General features: G+C 32.7%; 2 protein-coding genes across 4 annotated transcripts in view; one reads left to right on the top strand and one right to left on the bottom strand.

Annotated features, from left to right (window-relative positions):
• LOC149420780 (CUGBP Elav-like family member 2) overlaps positions 1-22,127 on the top strand; it is an 864,914-nt gene that overhangs the window by 544,594 nt on the left and 298,193 nt on the right. The window lies entirely within an intron of this gene.
• Positions 3,561-6,091, bottom strand: LOC149420781 (uncharacterized). The gene is made up of 4 exons (XM_089635216.1): positions 5,438-6,091; positions 4,777-4,938; positions 4,447-4,545; positions 3,561-3,783 (listed from the first exon to the last, which is right to left on the bottom strand). Exons 1-4 carry the CDS (start codon positions 5,598-5,600, stop codon positions 3,677-3,679), a joined length of 531 nt encoding a protein of 176 aa, XP_089491342.1. The 5' UTR covers positions 5,601-6,091; the 3' UTR covers positions 3,561-3,676.

Below are 22,127 nucleotides of genomic sequence, written 5' to 3'. Positions count from 1 at the left end.
TTGATTTACAATTAAAATACCAAAGTTCAATAATATTAGTATTGTGTTTACAGTATTATTGGAAGTATATTTTATAAAATCTGATTTATTTGAGTTGTTTTCTTTCCTTTTATTATAAAATACCTATTATATGATTTTCAGAAAACGATTTTTGTACACAATATTTGTGCTGGTGTATAATAATAACTATTAATACATATTTTGTATTAATAGTTCTTCATTTTTGTTAATTTTATAACCTTAAATATAAAAGTTACAAATCAATGTACACCATAATATGTATGTATAGTTGTAATGTGTAAACTTTCCTAAATAAAGATATTATTATTATTTTTTAGTGGAATAAATCTTTGATTTTTTTTTTACATTTACTCCACACAAGAGGCCCTGAGGATAATAATTTCCCTCAGGGCCTATGTCATCTTTGAAGATGCTGTGTGGAGGGTCTTTTTGAGGAGAGGAAGGAGTGAACATGTGTCTTGAAGAGACCCATGTCATATGAGGGAGGAAACACAGAGGCCGGAAATTTGATCCAGAGCCGAGCCGTTGAACACCGAAACGAGTCGTAGAAACGACCCGTTCTCATGCGACTAATGTTAACCGTGTACATATGTTGGGCATGCATTTGGCGTGTTTCCCGACTATGCTCCGGTGCTGAAGGGATTAATGATGCTAGTTCCTCGGAGCATCTTCCATAGAAATACCGGTAGAACAAGCATATGCTCTAAAAATTGCAATCCGTTTGTTAAGATGGGAGAATCTATCAAACAGACCGCCCGTTTCTGCACAGAGTCGAGGGTTTTTTCAGGTATTTTCGGGCTTCACACCAGAGGTGGCTGCCAAATCCAACCGTGGGGCGCCCTTGTGATTTGTACAGGGTTAGCAGTTGTGTACTATTCAAGTATTTGCGGGCCCTGTACAGTACGCCCTCATTAACCTCAATTAATTGAAATATTCAGAACTGTTTTATAGTGAATTGTTTTATAGTGAATACCTCACAAGAGTCCCAACTGCTCCCGTCTAGAGCCAGTGAGAATATGGCATCCCCAATTGGGGGATGTTGTGTGGCTGAGGGTAAGTGGGGAAGGGAAAGAGGAAGGTGGGGAAGTACCTGGCTATTCAGATCTAGTCACTAAACACGGCTAAACCCATTTGGAGCAACGTTTCAATTCTGAATGGTGGTCTTACACCAGGGCGATACTGGTAGTATCTTCCACTCTGGAACGTGCCGCAAATATACTATATATTATTTTAATTAATTAATTGTGAAATAACACAAATTAATCAAATAAAATTTATTTGCGCACGCCGGGTTCGAACCCGCGACCTTCGAACTAGTTATGTTACTGAGCCATTTTTTTGTTTGTTTAACAATAGCTCCACACAGGAAGCCCTGAGGAAAATATTTTCCCTCAGGCCTATGTCATCTTTGAAGATGCTGTGTGGAGGGTATTTTAAAGGAAGGGAAGGAGAGGAAGGATAAGGGGTGGGTGGGTGGGGTCTGTGGGTCCAGGAGTGACGGACGTATGAATCCATCCCTCCCACTGCGGTGCAAGACGATGTTCCCAAAGAGTTCTGCCTGAAAGGTTTCCCTCAACCTGTCTCTCCGGCCTTCCACGTAGCTGGAGGACACATCCACCGCCAAGACCCGAGCAAACCTCACCCCATGAACCCGGGCACAGTCACCAAACCACTTGGGGTGACCTATGGCAGAGGTGTAGTTATCCAATAAATGGTTCCCGGGGTGGCAGTACCAAATTGTAAATAGATTAGAAGATACTTTCCTGAATGGTCGCCATTCCCCATGGGGTTACCAGTCACGTCTTCCACTCTGGAATGTACCCGGCAGTAGCTGTAGTATAATCTACCATAGCCACATATTGCACAAGTCTTGTGTTTTAATAAAATTTTGCACAAATTCATTGTTTGGTAAAATAAAAACAAATTTGAAAAAATTCACATTTTAATTTATTTATTTTCAGACATTTTTAAAAACTTTCATTAGGAAATTCAACAGAACTAAAACAAACTTTAAAACTAATTAAGTAATGATTTTTACATAATTGCAGTTTAAAAAATATACAATACGTTATACAAAACTGCCATTATCAGAGTTTAACAAAATATATAATAGCAAAATCGAGAGAAACAAAACATACTTAAAAAATAATGAAGTAATGATTTTTACATAATTTCAGTTTAAAATAATATGGAAAACGTCATACCAAACTGACATTATCAGATATTAACAAAATATATAATAGCAAAATCGATTGAAATAAAACATACTTAAAAAATAATTAATTAATGATTTTTACATAATTTCAGTTTAAAATAATATGGAAAACGTCATACCAAACTGACATTATCAGAGTTTAACAAAATAGAGAAATAAATCACACTTAAAAAAAAAATTGCATTCATTTTCAACTAATTAATTTTCCTTATTTAGTAAAATCCTTATTTAACAACATCCCCATTAAAGAATGCCTTAAAATAATTGAAAATATCCTAGAACAATCTAATGTCAACCCAATAATAAGAAAAGAGTTATTCCAGCTCATAAAATTTGCATACAAACAAATTATTTTCTTTTTAATGATACATATTTTGAGCAATTGGACGGACTTCCCATGGGATCCCCTTTAAGCCCACTTCTAGCGGAGATATTTATGGATCATATTGAAAATATTATTCTTAAGTCTCCCTTAGCTAAATATATAATATACTATGTCAGATATGTAGACGATATCTTAATATGTTGGAAAGGCACCAACCGTCAATTAGATATCTTTATTAATTGGGCCAACACTGTTAATAATAAAATCTGCTTCACAGTCGAACATGAGATCAAAGGTAAAATATTTTTTTTAGATCTAACAATTGGAAAGAATAATAATAAACATACTTTTGAAATATTTAGAAAACCAACTTTTACAGACACTACAATAAATGCAAATTCAACTCATCCTTCAGAACAGCCAGAAAATGCAAATTCAACTCATCCTTTAGAAACAGAGGTAATTATCTTTAAAATGTACAAAAAGTACGTTACCTGAGAAAAATCCACATGATCGTGTTAGAGTACTAAAATCATCTTCTATATTATTATGCCCAGACAATTCTGAAATTTCAGAATCTCTAAGAAACTCAAATATTTCATGTATTTAAAAATGAAAATATTGCAAAAATAGCAATGTCTGACCCATTAATATGTTCATATGGGTCTTTATTATTAAGTAATCACACGGAACACCATTTGAATACACATATAACATCGAAGATGAGGGATTTAGCCAAGGTGTATATAGTTATTAAATAACAGAAACCTTCAATTTCAACCTTTGATTTAGCGTTTGACCCTGTGCATTTTGATGTTTTTATTAAAGCCGTACAAATAAATAGTGGTTACGATGAAATTACAGGTTCTGTAAAAATTCCTAGCATGTCTCAACGACTTTGTACGGCTATAAAAGATTGTACAAAGTCGTTGAGACATGCTAGGATTTTTTACAGAACCTGTAATTTCATCGTAACCACTATTTATTTGTACGGCTTTAATAAAAACATCAAAATGCACAGGGTCAAACGCTAAATCAAAGGTTGAAATTGAAGGTATGTTCGTTACCAGTTTAGTACAATATGGACATGAGTTTTTACGGTCATGCACTCGTGCTCATTTACTAGTAGAAATAGTGCTTCGAGTTGTAGTCGATGACACTTCGATTGCCTCCTGCTTCTCTAAATGATGTTGCTCATCATCGGCGTTGGAAATTTTCATATCTAAAAAGTAACAATACATTATTTAGCTTTCTTTAAACTTAATTAGTAAAACCTCAAATTATAAGAAAGCAGTCATTGTTGAATGAAACACTAGTATATATTGAATTATTTCGCGGATAAGCGATAAGCCGCCATAGCTCAGTGGTCAGAGCTGTCGACCGGAAATCGAGGGGACACGGGTTCGAGTCCCGTTGGCGTTATGTAAATCTCAATTATTTGTACCTATATTTTGTTAACTCGGATATTTTCTTATATTATTTTGTATAACATATATTTATCATATAAGATATAAGATCTGTATAATTAAAAAAATATATAAATAAATAAAGATGTACATTATTCTCTGTAAAAGCCCTATGGGCGTTTAAATAAATAAATAAATAAATAAAGTATCTTTTATCAGGAGATTTTTCAATGTGGATGAGTGTTTCAGGCGAATAATTATTGCTTTTAAAATAATTATAATTAAATTAAATTATTTAATTAAATGAAGACAATATTAGCATCACTCAATCTAAAATCTGAAACAGAAAAGATACGGTCACATCTGGGACTCGCACCGGACCTTCGGCTTTCTGGGCCGCACCTCTGACCATATAATAATCAAATTATATGTTACGTATTGATTGTTTCAAGAGTATTAAACATGTTTTCTGTAGATACCTGATTCTATCGAAGAAGTAACGTTGTTCGGTTTGTATAGTGAATCATCATCTTCGGACGTCGGCGGACTCCTTTCTAACATTACTTCAGTTTTGGTTTCTAAAATAAAGCATAATATATTATATATTTATCCAATAATAATATCTCAATGTAGTAAGTAAGTCATGTGCACAAATATGAAACCTAACCTAATATAATGACAAAACAACAGACTAATTAAGCATTTGCAACGGAATATTTAATTAGCAGCATTTCTGATATTACCTATAACAATTTACTATAAGCTAAGGTAGCTCTGTAATATTTCAGATTATTATCAGTGAATATTACCTGAATCTGAGGAAGTTTCATGGTTAATTTCTTCGCCCAGTATGCTCTGCATATTGCTGATGATTAAACTTTGTCCTTTGGAAATTAGCGAAAAGGGTGAAGACGAGATCATGTCGTCAGTACTGTTTATTGATGTACGTAAATCACTGGTTCTTGGAACATCTATAAAATATCAAGAACAAACACATTGAAACATACATATATGTACCTGCAGTTTTCTGTTTTTGCAAATTTTATTTCCACAAAGGAATTTGTTTAATTTGAATATGAACAAATTAATGGGTGATTATCCGACGTGTAAAACTTCGTTTTAACTTAATTATTTTAAGAAACAACTGTTTGAAAACAAAACATGCTTTTAAATGCATATTTTAGTATAGGAATATGGCTTTAGTTTGATTTGACATTTTTACCACAAGTTGTTAGGTTAGCTTTTTTGAATTTTGTTAATACATAATATATATCTATTATTCAAAATAATTTTACTGCTTCGGTTCTCAAAAAAGAAAGAAAAAAATCATGACCTATATAATAAAATACGGTAATTATTCTGTACTCATTTGATAAGCATAGATTAAAATTGTTAATATTATATTTATTATATTAATTCTATATTTTACAATTTAGGTTATTACCTATTTAGAAATATGTAATAGCTTACCGTATTTAAAATCCATTTCGCAAAGCTGAAAGATTTTATTAAATCTCCTTCGTAATAAAGCTAATAAAACGCAAAAACAAATCAACCTGTCAACTGATTCGTGATATACGAACATTGAATAACGGTAATATTTAATATTATCTGTTAGCCAGTTACAAGTCATTAAGTGTTTCAGAAAACTAACCTGAAGCTAGCTTCAAATGGACCAATACAAACAAACCAGCCTTGTGCTAGCAAACAACATCATTCGATAATGGGCTCTAAATAATATAACTTTAGAGGTTAATTTTGCATACAATTCTTGAGCCTTATAGTTCCTTTCGAATATTGTTTAGACCAATACGCAATGTCGTACGATAATAAGCTCTAAATAATATTACTTTAGAGGCTATTTTTGCATACAATTGTTAAAACATTTAATTACTTTAGAAAATTATTTGTACACCTGCGTTTGACACAAATAACGATGGCAACGTCGCTTTTTGAGATCAATGAAGTTAGTTTAACATACGATAGAAATAATTAACAAAGTCAGGTTGAATATCTGAGATAAAATCGCATATAGGAGCATATCTAATGCTCACGAAAATCGCACTTGTCACATCAAATTGAGTTGAAAATGCCACTGATCTCGTCTCGCCGAGACGATTAAAATGGCATTTAAATCTCAATTTGTCGATGATCAAGTAAGTGCTCAATGATCAAGTAAGTCGAAATGATCCAATAGTTCCGGTTATTTGCAGACGCTAAGATGTACAAAGTGCCGTATCATAAACCTATATATATATATATATATATATATATATATATATTTGTATATATATATTATTTGATATATATATATATTATTTGACCTTTAGTTTCTAAAACCCACAAAACTTACGCACCTTGAAAAATTCAAGAAAATCAAATAAACAAATCTATGGCGTTTAAATGACGCTGACCAAATATTGCCAAATTATTTCGATGCGCTGTCGAGTTGGAAAACTAAAATGTCGGAACTGTTTATCAAGCCCTTTAATTCAGTAAAGTACTGGTGTATTTACATAGACAGCAATTTAAAATATATTTATACATTTAAATATTTTTTTATTCAATTCTGCTTTCGATATTGTTATAGTGATGAATATTATTTATCTCTAAAAAATGAATTCATGTAAACATATTATTTTACGGTTTTATATGAGGTATTGATCAAATTAGTGTAGTTTGTTGTTTTTGTAAACACCGGAGATTTGCTCTATCAAATGAAAACAAGTCTGTTCCGGCAGCTTTGCAAAAACATTCAGTTGGTTAAGGTTCAACCGTTGTTGGCTTAATGTTTGTTTTATTTTTAACGAAATAATCCCCTAACAACATCAGGTAAACAAACTACGCCGCTCGGGAGGCGGTGTTGCCAACAAACTAGTGGGCCATTTAAAACCTTCCCCAGTTTTCGATCTCGGCAACAAATCCTCCTAGGGAATCTATACCCCCGGCCGTGCCCACAAGTTTCACCCCGGGACCGTGGGAGAGGCTACGGCGCAAAGGGAGAAACTTGAAGCTGGTCGGCTGCGGCTTTCCGGGGACTTTGACGTATGGTCGTATTTTGCTGCCGTACCGAATCGCGCGGGAAACTTTTGTAATTGGAATCGTGGAAAATGGCGGTAAACTAAATATTTGGTTCGGTGATTATTCCTCACACGAATATTGCGAACTGATTATTTCCCACACGATGATTCCAAAATTGGAAAACAAAGAACGAAAAAAATTCCACATACAGATAATTCTAGTCACGATTCCGCTCATTGAAAACTCCAAAAATGGATTATTCCACAAAAATTATAGATTATTCCGCGCGTGGAAAATTTCGCAGATTTTAAATAAAAACAAACTCTATTATTAGGATTATTCGGCACGAAAAAATGAAAATACTTGTATTGTTTAAATTAATTTGTAAAATTTTCCATACCCGAGATCATTAACTCGCACACATTCCATATTATTATTTTTTCTAATGTGATGTGACCTCATAAGAGTCCCAACTGCTCTAATGTCTCTTAAGCCAGTAAGACTATTGCATTACCTGGCTATTCAGATCTGGTCACCAAACATGGTTAAAGCAAGAAAGTTTTAAGTCGTGTTTTTATTCTGAATGGTGGTTTTTCAACAGGCGATACTAAAAACATCTACTATTCTCATTCTATTTTATGTGTTATTATTCTGTTTTAATCTGTGTTCGAAGTTTCCGATGTTGGAAATATTCTGTATGCGTAATTATAAATGAGCAGAATAATTTGTGCTCAGTTTTTTCAACGTGCGGAACATCGCGTGGGCAATGAACCGTGCGCAATATTCGTGTCAGGAATAGTCGTGGTCGGAATAATCACTGCAGCAAATATTTCCATTGATACAACCAGCAGTGGTCGGTTTAACGCTCAGCCATGCAGGTCCGCACTGGTACCTACCTACAGTACCTACCCAACCTAACCAGCACTTTAGTACCTAATATCTACCTTCGAGGTTTCCCTACTCCCGCGGACCAACAAAAAGTGGTTTAAAAATGTAATCCCGGTTTTGACCAAATCGGATTTGGGTGCGGTAGTGCATCCAATGGTGATCCCAATTTTATGGAAATGTGGTTTTCATACAAATTTTATGCAATTAACTCACCTGAACAATATGCGAACCCTCGTAGTTTGGTAGTCGTCTAAAATATTTATACAGTCCTCAAAAATAGTCATTGCATCATCAAACGGTGATTTAAATAAATCTTGGGGTGTCTAAAGTCTTCATTTTTGATGGCCATCAAATCCGTTTTGACGTTTGAACGGTCCTCGTTAAACGCTGATTCTAGGTCTGTTTTACCTATTAATCAAATGATTTATTTTTATTTATTTATCGTTTCTTTACATTGTATCTTTTTTTTTAAAGTTATAATTTTTAACCTCACTAGGACAAGCCTGTGTTGAGGTTAATAATTTTACAAAATATTAAAAAAATAGTACAAAGATTATAAGAGATTTAAAATAGTACAAATATTTAAAAAAAATAATTCAAATATTAAGATAACAATATTGTTACATTGACGTTTCTGCGAATTGGATACCTACATGGTACCTATCAGCCTATTCATTACAATATAATGCTGTAAACATGTAGGGTGACCATGATATTTAATTGCAATAAAAATGTAACAAACTATTATTTTTTTTTAAACAGAGAAGAAAGAAAGAGAGAAAAAAACATTTACATTAAAAAAAGAAAAGGATGAAAAAATTAACTTATTCAAAATATTATGCCACAATTTAAAAGGACAAAGATGAAAGAATATGTTGGAAATCCTCGGATGGCAGAAATAATTTAACATTCTTTTTAAATGTACACAAGGAATTTGACGATTTAATGTGATCTGGAAGGCTATTAAATAAAAGTGGAGCCTGGTACAAATAATGTCTCTGCCCAAATGAGGATTTAGGGTGAATTGCCATAAAGTTCAGACCAGAGCCAATTCTTGTAGTACGAATTTGTTGCGTTCTTTTAGCAGAACTAATATTGTTAAAAAATCTGCATAACGTTTGTAGGATAAATAGTTGTTTTAAATTCATGATATTACATTCCTTATAAAGTAACTGTGTAGGATATGTAAATTTTTTCTTATACATAACTTTGAGAATCAGTTTTTGGGCAATATTAAGTGGTTCTATTACAGTCTTCAGGCAGGAACCCCAGCACACTATATTATATGAAAGTAGGCACTGAATTATAGCAAAATACACTGTTTTTAATTTTTCCTTCTCTAGTACATGTCTGAGATCTTTAAAAATATAGATAAGTCTCCTAACTTTATTTACTAACATTTCGACATGATCATTCCACCTCAAAAATTTATCAATTTTTACCCCCAGGTATTTGAGGCTGTCTACACTTTCCAAGGAGTTGCAGTTACACGTTTGCACACAATTGTGAATAATCAAATTATGAGAGGTAGATGGCTGACTTTTATAAGAAATGCTAAGAGTGATGTATTTGGTTTTTTGTGTATTTAAAGTTAAAATATTATTACTCAGATAATTATTAACTATTCCTAAACCTGTATCACATTTTTCAAAAGTTTCACTCCAATTTTTACCCTCAAATATTAAGGCAGTGTCATCTGCAAAACTAACAATGTTACCTGGAATTTTTAGACTGCATAAATCGTTTATATAAATAAGAAATAATATTGGCCCGAGTACACTACCTTGTGGTACTCCAAATGAGATAGATTTACTATCGCTTAACATTTTATTTATTTCTACTTGCTGTGTTCTATTACTAAGGTAAGATCTGAACCAACCCATAGCTGTATTATCAATGCCTAAAGATAATAATTTCTTAAGAAGCAACTCGTGGGAAACCGTATCGAAGGCCTTTGATAAGTCTAAAAATACCGCTATAGCTTTGTTGCCATAGTCCAGTGCGTTTATAACTTTGGTCAATACCTTTAATATAGCATCACTCGTACTTCTGTTCTCTCTGAAACCAAATTGGCTGTCGGAGAGTATTTTGTATTTTTCTAAAAATGATACTAATCTTGACTTAGCCAGTCTTTCTATTATTTTTGAGAGAGTATTGAGCAAAGATATTGGTCTGTAATTATTAACATTTTCGTGATCTCCACCTTTGAAAAGAGGTATAATCTTGGCATTTTTACAATGGGAAGGAAATATGCCATTCTTAAAACTAAGATTAACAATATGAGTTATAGGACCAGCTAACTCATAAACATGCTGTTTATACACCATTATACTTAAGCCATCGATACCACAGGAAAAAGACATTTTTAATTCATTTATAACTTTAGTAACTTCAAAAATGTTAGTAGTTTTAAATTCAAAACTATCTCCTGTAACTTGAGTACCAGGTTTAAAATTGTTAACAAGATACATTTCGTTGGTTTTATTAGCACTGCACAAGTTTTTTGCGTATGTAGGACCAATATCACTGAAGAAGTTATTAACATGGTTGGTAATTATATGTGGATCCTCCTCCAATGAGATAGTTTTGTTATTAATTACTAATTTTTTTATGGACACTTGCTCCTTTTGAATATTTATGGCTTCCTTTATAATCTTCCACTGTTGCTTGTTATTACCGTTGACTTTATCCAGTTTCCTTCTGTAATACGTTTGCTTTGTATATTTTATAATTTTTGTACACCAGTTTCTGTATCTCTTATAATAAGCCAGCAGTTGAATATTATTAACCTCTCCTCGACATTTGTTGTGCAGTTTGTCGCGGGTTCTAAGGCATTTGATAATTCCATCATTTATCCAAGGTTTTAAGTATTTGATGTTATGTTTTACACTTTGTACCGACGAGCAACTTTCCACGTGCATTTTTAAACATTTTACGAAGTTTTCAGTAGCTGAATTAACATCTTGCGATGACAGGACTGACTGCCATGATTCTTCTTTTAATTTAGCCTTCAAAAGAATGTTATTTATGACGGTTTTGGTTTTTTCATTTTCCTTTGCTATTTTCTTTTGTCTAAAGCTCATAAATCTCAGCAATACCGCATCATGATCTGTTATGTCAGTAGTGAAGACAGCTCCCTGTGGTTCAAATTTAGATTTTACCATAATGTGATCGATGCAACTTGAAGCAGTAGACGAAACTCTTGTAGGTGAAATTATAATAGGCTTTAAGCCGTGAAAAGCCAAAAGTGAGAGGTATTTTTGAGTTTTTATACTGTTCAAATCTAATGTATTAATATTTATATCACCACATAATATGATTTCCTTATTTTGTATAGATGTAGAATCAAGTAGGACACTCAGTGATTCAAGGAAACTATCTATATGAGTCTGGGACGGAGATCTGTAAATGGTTATTAAACATATATTATTCGATATCTGCATTCTTAAGCAGTTGGTGACGAATGATTGTGACGTTGATATTATTTGATGAAGTTTGAACTAGTTAACCCACTGTCTAAAGGCCTCTGCCACTTCCAACTTTGATGAAAAATAATAGAACGTGGTAAATTTGGAAACAATTTCGTTACATTACCAAAAATAGTTTAAAAAACTGAGATTACACCACTGAATTGGACACATCCGTGCATTCTTAAACTTTACTAATAACCCTACATTCCTCATAGTTAACCTTCACTTATCCCCTCCCTTACCTAGATATCTAAATTGTCTCTGATGTGCCTCTCCCCCTACTTTATAAAATTTGTGTTTCATTTACATTTACTACATTTATTTTTCTCAATATGCTGTTTTTAATTTATCTTATTTTGTGTGTATTTATCATTTAATGTTATATTATGTTTACGTTGTCCGATTTAACGTTATCTTTGTATATTTTAATAACGGGGTATTTTTACAAACTATGTATATACTAATAACGGGGTACTTTCATAAACCATGTATATATTAATAACGGGGTATTTTCACAAACTATTTATACATTAATAACGGGGTATTTTCACAAAATATTTATACATTAATAACGGGGTATTTTCACAAGCAACGTATATATTAATAAGGGGGTATTTTCAGAAACTATGCACACCGTTAAAATGTATGGAATATTGAAAGTTTTTTTTTCATAATTGTTCATGTGAAAAACTATCTAGGGCCTAACATTTATGTGAATACCACACAAGTGTCTCTATTGCTCCCAACCGTCTGGAGCCAATGAGACTATGGCATCCCCAAACTTAAGAATGTTGTGAGGCGGAAGGAGATAAGTAAGATGATGGCAGGAGAGTACCTGGCTATTCAGATCTGATCACAAAAAACGTCTACAGCCATTTCAAGCACCGTTTCAATACTTTATGATGGTCTCACACCAGGCCGATACTGAGAGTATCTTTCACTCTGGAATATGCCGCAAATGTACTATATATTATTCTAAATGAGTAATTTATGAAACAAGACAGTTAACAAATAAAATTTACTTGTGCAAACCGGAATTTAAGCCCGCGACCTCCAGCTTCCTAGTCCAGAGCCTTACCTATCGACCAACATGGCCGAAACTGGCCATAACTTCATTATGACATAGACAACGCTGGTGCTGGTTAGACGGCTGTCACCAACGTCGCCCGGTGTCAAAACGAACATGTCATTTTGGTGGCGAATCGAAAATAGCATATTTTAAAACGTTATAGAAAATTTGTTCTTCAACATTAAAATAAAATAAAAATACTTTTGCTATCGTTATTTTAAGGAAAAAAACTGTGATAATATCCTAATTTTCTCCAATTAGTAGTGTCTCCTAAAAACTAGAAAAATATCAATAGCAAAAATATATTATCCTAGCGCAGACAATCACAAAGAAATCACGGGATATAGTATTTATGAAATATTTGCCTCGGGACCTTCATGATTTTTTTAAACATTATCACCAAACAGATAATTATTATTATTGCCTATCCAAAAATAATTAAAAATTTAATATTCAAATGAACACTTTCAGTAAACTTCAACAATCACTATTCAGATTAAGATCTGTCACAGATTTAAATCTATAAAAATATAAACAAAAGAATTACACCTTTCAAGCCATCTTTATCGCTTGTTTGAAACTGGAAACCGAAATTGGTGTGTTTAATTTTCTTTATTCAAATTAGCTATCAATACCTGGGTCTTTTTTTCAATTTTATAAATTTACACTATCGATGATTTTGAAAAAAAGTATTATTAGAGGAAACGTGATCACTTGATCGTGCCATGCCTTCCTCAGGCGTCCTCAACTTCTTCTACCATTCTCGTCCACAACATACATCTTCTTACACCTCTTTTTTCGTCTACTATTCAAATTACTCTCTAAACACTAGTGGTTTTGGAGTCTATAAGGGACAAACAAAGAAACATATATTTTATATATATACAGATATCGTACATATTAGCTTGAGTTCACATCTTTCATATTCCATTTTTTCCAGTCACATTTTTGTTCCAGACTGGTTGGCTGTTAGCTCTAATAAGTATTAACTTTAATTGAAACACTTTAATTAATTTGACCAAAGCCTTTAGATGTTTGTACTTCGGGTAACGCTTAAAAATCTCGGCTCTGCTTAAAACACAAGTCTCTAAATTCAAAACCACTTAGCGAAATACAAAAGCAATGCAATTCCAGTGGTAGGATGTCAAAATGACAAACTCTTTATGCCTCGACCACGGCTCCGTGCACTTTTCCTACCAAACTTGCGACTTACTAGCGGCTAGCGACTAGCGGCTGGAGTACTGAAATTAAGTTGCGCTATAATTTCGCCCGCTGTAGGTGCTTAGAAGGCGCTCAGCGAGCGTGCTTTTCCCTGGAGCAGGCGTTGTGAACTAATGACACGTGCATTATTTATACGTCTACAAATAATAATTTTAAAATATTATTTATTCAAATGCTGTAAAAAGTATCGTTACTACACTGTCCTAAATAATAATCAGTTTATTTGAATGTATTTATTAGATTTATTGACTGAGCATAGAAAAATCCTGTTTAAATTCCACCGTTTTGCATATCGTCTGTCTATAAAATTATTTTCATGTTCCGTTTCCGTTTCAAGATGGTGGCCGTTTTAACGGTTCAGTAAAGTTTATTTTTTCAAATTTTGAATCGTCGTGTTTACTTGGCCTCTCTTATTTGCCTTTTTATGGACAAACTGCATAATTCCTTATTTGATTTTTTTTAATGTTACATGAAATAGGTGAGTGTTAATGTACCTACTTACAAATCTCTTGATTTCAGATGAAAATTTGGCTGTGATTTATTTAAATAAGAGAAAATTAGATGCACACTTTTTTAATGCGGGGTCTAACTATTTTCAGAACTGTCTACTAACCATAAATAAAACCCTAGATCGATAACTTCGGGCTTTTGTATGAAACAAATTGGTCCTAAAAACCATAGATATGTCAATATATAGACAGGAAAATTCTAAATCGGAGCCTACTTATTATACTTACACCAATGAAAAACTCTGAAAGTTTATTCCAGAGACTTTCAGAGTTTTTCATTGGTGGATATAGTTAGGCAATCATGTGACGTCACAATATTTCGGTTTTAATTTTCGTTCGGAGTTATACCTCCCTGCTACTAGCTAAGGTTGTCCCGTGCACCTTTTTTCATTGTTTTTGTGTTATGTTATGTTCAACAAAACACCAAATCATACAAAATAAAGGTTTGCTGTAATATAAACTTGATTTACAACGTTTTAATAATAATTTACCTACCTATTACTAGTTGCGCTATAACTGCTCGTATTCTTATACGACTACCGTTTTGCTTTGGTTATTATCTTATGTATTGTACACTTATTATAGTCATTTGCACAACTTGGGTAACATTTACGAATGCATAACAGAAATGGAATACATCGCTGACACAATTCAGATGTACTCACGAACTCATTTATCCACGGCTGTTACAGGTACTCCCTGAGGAAGTTCTCTCGTAAATTTGTTAAACAACATTGACAAAAATACTATACATAACTCTACCTACTGTAATAATGGAAATAAGTTATCAATTTTATGATCAAAGGAAAAATATAAACCTGTAATATTATAAATTTATTTTAATAACTGTTTATGTCCCCTTTTCTTCGAGTTCAAAATTTTTTACAGGTACCTAAGACCTTCTTTAACCTTCATGCCCTGCTGTTAACATATATTTTTCGGAATAACTTTATTGAGTAAAACCTCAAATTGCAATATTAATCCTAGATGTGACCGTATCATTTTCTGATTTTTCTGTTTCAGATTTTCGTTTAGAAATCGCTAATATTGTCTTCAATTATTAATTATATATGTTTATTTTTACATTTTGTATTGTACATATTCATTATTGTAATATTATGTGGACATCTATTCAACTTGAAATATATTTTACATATTATGTTGCCCTCAAGCATTTACAATCTGCCTCATCTGTGTTGAAAGTAAGTTAAATGTTATTTTATTTTTACATATTTTTTATCATTGCAATATTGTATATATTACAGGATTTCATCGTTTGCTTTGTCATTTAAATATGTACTTATCTTTTAATTTGCTGTTTTACACGCTAATAAGAGCTGTATATTACTAGCACGATTCTGATTTAAATATCCTTTTAACTTGAAATATATTTAACTTATTATTGTGAACCTTATCATTAAATTAAGTTAGTTACATATATTTTTAATACACAAGAATATATATAGTATTGTAGTGTCAAAAATGGTAACCTTTTTACTTTGCCAGAGTTTGCATGAGAGTTGCAACCTGTCAAACCGGAATAATCAACATTACGCTAGGTCTACTTCTAGTATTATGACGACGTTTTGTTTTATAAACTATTCTTTGACAAACTTGATGAAAAAGGTTCGCCATTCCTGTTCTGGAGCTCGTTTCCATTTTGGTACAAGCCAAAATATTACACATCGCAAGGTCACATTAAAAAGGAACACAGCAATTAATGGATTTTGTCATCTCTAAGTCAATCTGATCAATATTTTTTTTAAAAGAGTTTGGTTCGTTTGTTATGAATAAAATTAACTTCAAAGACTTACTTTAAATACATATAGGAGCGTCATTTTACAAGTGCAAGAGTACTCTGTTTTCGTTAATTTAATAGCGTTATTAAGCACGTACGTGATAAACCCCAAGTTGTGTGTGTCATAATCATAATAATGTGGCTATAGATAAAAATTTCAACAAGAAAAAAGATTGCCTTAAACGATTGATGTTCCTCGAGCGAAACCATGTGGTAACTATTGTTTATTAACAGGAGAACTTCAAACTTTTTAATATTTTCCGTTTTCAAGGACCATTTTTTAATTTATAATTTTTTAATTGCTTCAAATTTGAACGCTTTATTTCTTTTACCTCATAACGTGCACCTATTTCAGATTTTTTTTCGAAAATTAAGTTAACATGTTAACAATTTTTCTTTGGGTTTTCATGTTTTTTTTTCTTAAAACTACCTGAAATGTAAAATAAAATTATTTTCTCTATATTTCATATTGTTTTATACACAGCTCAAAATATCACGCAGAATATTTATGTAGTGTATAATTCTTATTAATTGAACTTTTAAAATCTTTGGCCACTGTTCCAGTCTCCAGTGTCATGAAATTCGCAAGAGTGTAGCAAAACTTTCAAATAGAAAATTTATATGTAAATTTGATTCTTTTCAGCCCAAAGTGTACCTATAATATTTCATCACGACAATTAGATTGTTGGCATACCTCCCAGTAAAAGAAAAACAAGATTCCATTTATTTCAATGCGAGGGACAACCAATCGTAAAACCAGGTATTTTTCCATAAGCCCCACACGAGAAGCCATGAGGAAAAGTTCTGGGAAGGAGTTCTGGCGAAAAGATATGAAGAGTGGGTGGAATCTGACGGTCAATATGTAAATGAGTGACTAAAGTATGAATTCATCCCTCCCACTGCGGTGCAAGGCAATTGGTCGAGATATTCCGGCTGGAGAGGTAAAAAGGTCTCCTTCAACCAGTCTCTCCCGATTTATTCCACGAGTAGTTGAGCAAACGCAACTTCCGCCAAAACCTAGACAAAACTCACCCAACAAACCCGGGCACCCCTGCTAAGTCACCAAACGTAGCAAACCACTTAGTATGACCTATGATAGTCTAAGTAAAAATGATACCGGACACCATTTTTGTTTGTTCAATATCCTTGTGCTCAATAAGGAATAGGGTTGTGCTCTAAAAGGTTATACATATTTTAAGAAAGTTTAAATGTAAAAATAAATATTCAAATTCACAATGACAATTTAGTTTTTACGTACGTGCAAAGTACAGGGAACTTCCCTCCACTAATCGTAGATTTAGTGCTTAATCCGGGGATAAGTTAGGCCGGGAGCGCGCGTGTGTGAGATCCACTTTGTCCCGGCGGTGTGTCGTGTTCCGGTGCAGGTGTGTATTTATGTGTGAAGTTGCCTTAACTACACTAGTTGCCCCGATCTCCCCCGAATGCTGAAAACTGAGATGAAGATGCTGGGGGAACGGCGAGGCAGCCTTAGAGTATAGCGGGGTCACTAGGATACAGAATTGCGGCACATTAAATTCAGATAGACCCAAGACTTAGACTTGCGTTTATATTATATAGATTTGAGTAACAACATACTTAATGTTGGGTGTATTTAATAGGAAACATGTAAAAAACAGCTTTTCAAAAGGGTTTTGGGTAATGCAGCTTATTTTATGTACTTGTCATTTGTGATAAATTACCCGAATCTTTTCACGTCAGATAAAGAACTACTTACTCCACCATTCATCATTTATTTTTTAGTACATATGTCAAATAAATAAACGTGTCATTAGGAAAATATTATCAAAGTTTGTTGAAAAACATAACTAAAGAAGGGGGAAGCGTAACACGGCATAATAACCCAAAAATGAATCACGTTAATTATTAAAGATGACTTTAGATTTTGACGACAAAAAGAATTAAAATAATTTATTGATGGGGTATTATACCGTGTCACGCTAGCTTCTTCTTTAGCCAACGTTTCGGGCAGCATAGCAGTGTCCATTATCACATCTGCCTTATAGATGGACACTGAAATGCTGTCCGAAACGTTAGCTGAGGAAGGAGGTAGGTAACACGGCATAATATCCCAAAAATAAATCACTATATTATAAAAGTACTAATTAGAATTTTTTGAGGAAATGCTCAATTACTTGTGAAGAGGTATTTTTTTATAATTGAAGGTTTAAAAAAAAAATTGTACCTACGTGTTGTATTTTATGTACGCGTCAAAAGATTTTATGTTAATTTAATTGGACAAGGTTTTAACACAAGCATAAATATAAATATTAGTAAATGATTCAGGGGAAATTTTCATTATACTTTTAAAGACTAGATACATTAATGGTTTATTCCAGTATAATAAAAAGTAATAAATAATATGAAATAATACAAACTAAAAAAAGTTTCAAAGCTAAAATGAAATGACGTGTCAATGTGTAACAATGCATTTTTAAAACAACGCAATTTTTGTCAGCTTCTAGAGAACAAGATGAAAACTATGTCTCCATGAACCCTAACACTCTTGATCAACGCTTCATGATAATTCATAAGATAATAATGGTGACTGGATAACTCACCTCACCCAAATTAGTCAACACACCTTCAAAAAATGATGAAAAAACTAGGTTAAATTTGGTATGTAAGTTTATAGGTTAGTTTTTTTTCATCGCTTTTAATGTGTGTTGAATTGTCATTGTCTTGAATTATCATTGAACCGATAATAATTCTCAATTTGGTTGATAGCCCGTACCTATTACAAAAATAATAAATTTCAGATGTCCATTAAGAGTTACTCAATCTCCAGATATATGTTTTTTTAATATTTTTAAGATAAATACTAATTATCTTGAAAATAAATTTATAAAAAAGTAGCTTTATCACGTTCAATAGATTATGCACAGATATCGATGTGTTTTAATTCGTAACATTAAAAAAATAAAAAAAATTATTAGAATATTTAGGTATAACACAAAACTTATCATTTTATTGTTTATTTTTCATCCTATTATTTTTTACTTTCAGCAGTTGAATTGAATAACATCACAACCTCTTATTGTTATTATTTATAAAGTTTAAATTTTATAGAATTTACCAATTCCACGTATAAATTTTAATCTAGGAAATGATCTAAATAAAAATTTTGTAGCTTTAAATTGATGCACTTTATAAGAATTGTTTATATTAAGTCGGGTCTCCAACAACCAAATGTTCATATAAATATTTGTATTTAAGATAAAAAATAAGAATTACCTACAGATGTTAAAGAAGTTAAAAGCCTTGCTGCTTTACGTGGGTTATGACTAAATACTATAAATAATAAGTTTAAGATGTGTTGTAAAGTGTTCTTAATGTCAAAAGGTTAATACTAGATAAAAAAAATAAAAATTTTATAACTAAATAAAAACATACTGAAAAAAAGTCGGGTCTCCAGCGACCGAATGTTTTCAAAACATCGAACCAAAATAAAATTAAATAAAAAAAACATAAGGTGAAAGAAAAAATATATAAATCAAAACATCAGTTCTTTACCATTACCATACCATTTCACCTGTTCCGTTTTTTTCGTATTTGGGGCATTTGAAGCGTTCGTTATAATTGCGTTACTTCGCAATTGTAAGGAGAAGATTTGCGGCGCTATAACAACTGAGGAAGTGTAGAGAGGGAAGAGAAGAGAAGACAGAGAATCCCTCAGCGAAGGAGACGAAGGTGTAAAGTAAAGGGAAATGGAGCATTTTCTCCATTTCACGCTGGGAGAACTCAAAACATGACTCGGCAAATACATTTATTACAGCCATTGTTGCAATAAATTCACATTAATACTAATGATTATGTTTGACGCGGGGCACTTTGTTACCTAAATTAGAAAGCGGGAAGAGATATTTTCATATTTTAATAGGTATATTTTTTTTACATAACTTACATACCTCTTTATCACGCAGAATTAAATAGTTTAAATTTAATTTTTGTACTGCGAAAAGCTTCTACAAAGAAAAAACAAGAGATTTGTATTTAAAAAAAATTTACATTTCCATTTAAAAAAAACGTTAAAATTTCTTCATATTAAGTATTTATTTTAATCAGTCCTGTATGACATTATTGTCAAATAATGCATTATAAATCTGTAAAAAGTAGTATTATTTTCAGTAGGTATGCATTTAGTTTACGTTTTTACATTAAAAAATTTGAAAATATATTTCTTCTAGAGTACTAAAGGTCAGTTTTCTTTCTAAAATTTAATCAATGGAGTTTTAAGATAATTTTTCAGAATATTGATAAAACAACATTACATAGGCACATACTTAAACACGTGCAATGAAATCTAGTCCAATGTAATATTGATAAAACATCATTGCATAGGTGCATACTTAAACACTTAATGAAATCTAGTGCAATGTAATATTGATAAAACAACATTACATAGGTGCATACTTAAACACTTAATGAAATCTAGTGCAATGTAAAACAACACTACATAGGTGCATACTTAAACATTTAATGAAATATAGTACAATGTAATATTCTGAACTATTTATTTTATTTTTCTCAAACATCAGATTTTTTATTCAAATGTAAATTGTAAATCTTGTAAATTTAAAAAGGTTTATTTATTTTAATTTGAATAAATAAACAATTTAAGACATTATTATGACTAGAGTTCAATCAAACCATTGCATACATACTCAGAACTAATATAAAAACTAGCAATCCGGAGGTCGCGGATTCAAATCCCGGCGTGGTTTGGTTTGTGTTGTTTCAAATATAATCATTTAAAATAATATAAGGTATAAATATACATTCAGTGGAAAACACTCTCAGTATTGGCCTGGTGTAAGACCGCCATTCAGAATTTAAACGTTGCTTGAAATGACTTTAGCCGTGTTTGATGACCAGATCTGAATAGCCAGGTGTTACTTTCACCTTCCTCTTCCCACTACCTTCAGGCTCACAACATTCCCCAATTGAGGAAGCCATAGTCTTACAGACTCCTGGCGGAAGTAGTTGAGACTCTTGTACGGTATTCACAATGTATATTCTTTTAATCCATTACCAACGGGTATTATAAAAGGTGTTTTAATTCTCACCAGACTCGCTTATAAAGCAATCTAACGACGAGCTGAGCTCAACCCGTGCTGTAAATTATACTTAAACATTTTATGATCAACTAAATAATATTTTACGGTTAATAACGAAAAACTCCAACAGAGAAACTGGAGGTCTAGTTTTAATAAAGCAAAGTTGTATACGGCTAGTCGGGTTTATTAACAAGTCGAGGTGACCAGTAATCACTACCCACGCTAAGCTTAATATTTCCTGGAGAGGTGTAGATTTTAAAGTACCGCTGATGGTTCGTATTATGGCGTTAAGTTGAACATCCCCCATGGAAGTGTGGTCTAGACATTCTAGTCCATATTGGATCACAGTATTCAGCTATTGAGAAAACCAGGGCAATGGATGCCGTTCTTGGGTTAGCAGCGTTGCATGCCCAGCTAGTTTCAGCTAGTGTATTGATTAAGTTTATCTTAGTTTTTTGCTGACTTTTTCGTGTTTTGCCGATAGTTTAGGCTGCTGTCCAAATTCCCAGCTACCAAGGAGTGGGAGTCATGGTAAACATTTTTCCATCGAACTGAACACAGAGTTTGGTATTCGCCTGTGAATTGTTAATATGGAAAGCTGTGACAAATGTTTTCGATCCCTTTAGCTTAAGTCGCCAATCGAGGAAACATTCTTCCATATAAGTCAGAATTGAGAGTCTCTTTTGTTGCTGTAAAGGTTTTGGCTTGGTCTGTGACGGCGATGTCATCTGCGTTGGCAAATATTGGAGGCCGGTAGAACCTCAAAAACGAAATCGTTAATCCACGGTAAACATTTCTGTGAGCCGGAAGCTTGCTAGTTAATCAAAGCCCGCCTGCCTAAGTCAACAATGAGCATGTCCATCGGAATACATTTTTTTCTTTCTTCCCCGGCGGGGGAATGATTGATATTCTACTTAATTTTCATTTGCGTGTTCCTACATGACCAAGGCAGCCCTGAGGAGGTGGGTGGGGGTGGGTGGGAGTGGGGTAGCTGAAGTATGAGTGCGCCATTATGCTTTTTTGCTTCTCCCATGCGGTATTAACCGGATTTACCATTTATATTCAGATCACTAATGTAAACAGCTTTTTGTGGGAAAACATTTACGTCT

This window comes from Hesperophylax consimilis, chromosome 9 (assembly GCF_061612785.1).
Source record: "Hesperophylax consimilis isolate HC1 chromosome 9, BYU_Hcon_1.0, whole genome shotgun sequence".
Lineage (NCBI taxonomy): Eukaryota > Metazoa > Arthropoda > Insecta > Trichoptera > Limnephilidae > Hesperophylax > Hesperophylax consimilis.
This window is presented reverse-complemented; position numbering and strand designations above follow the sequence as displayed.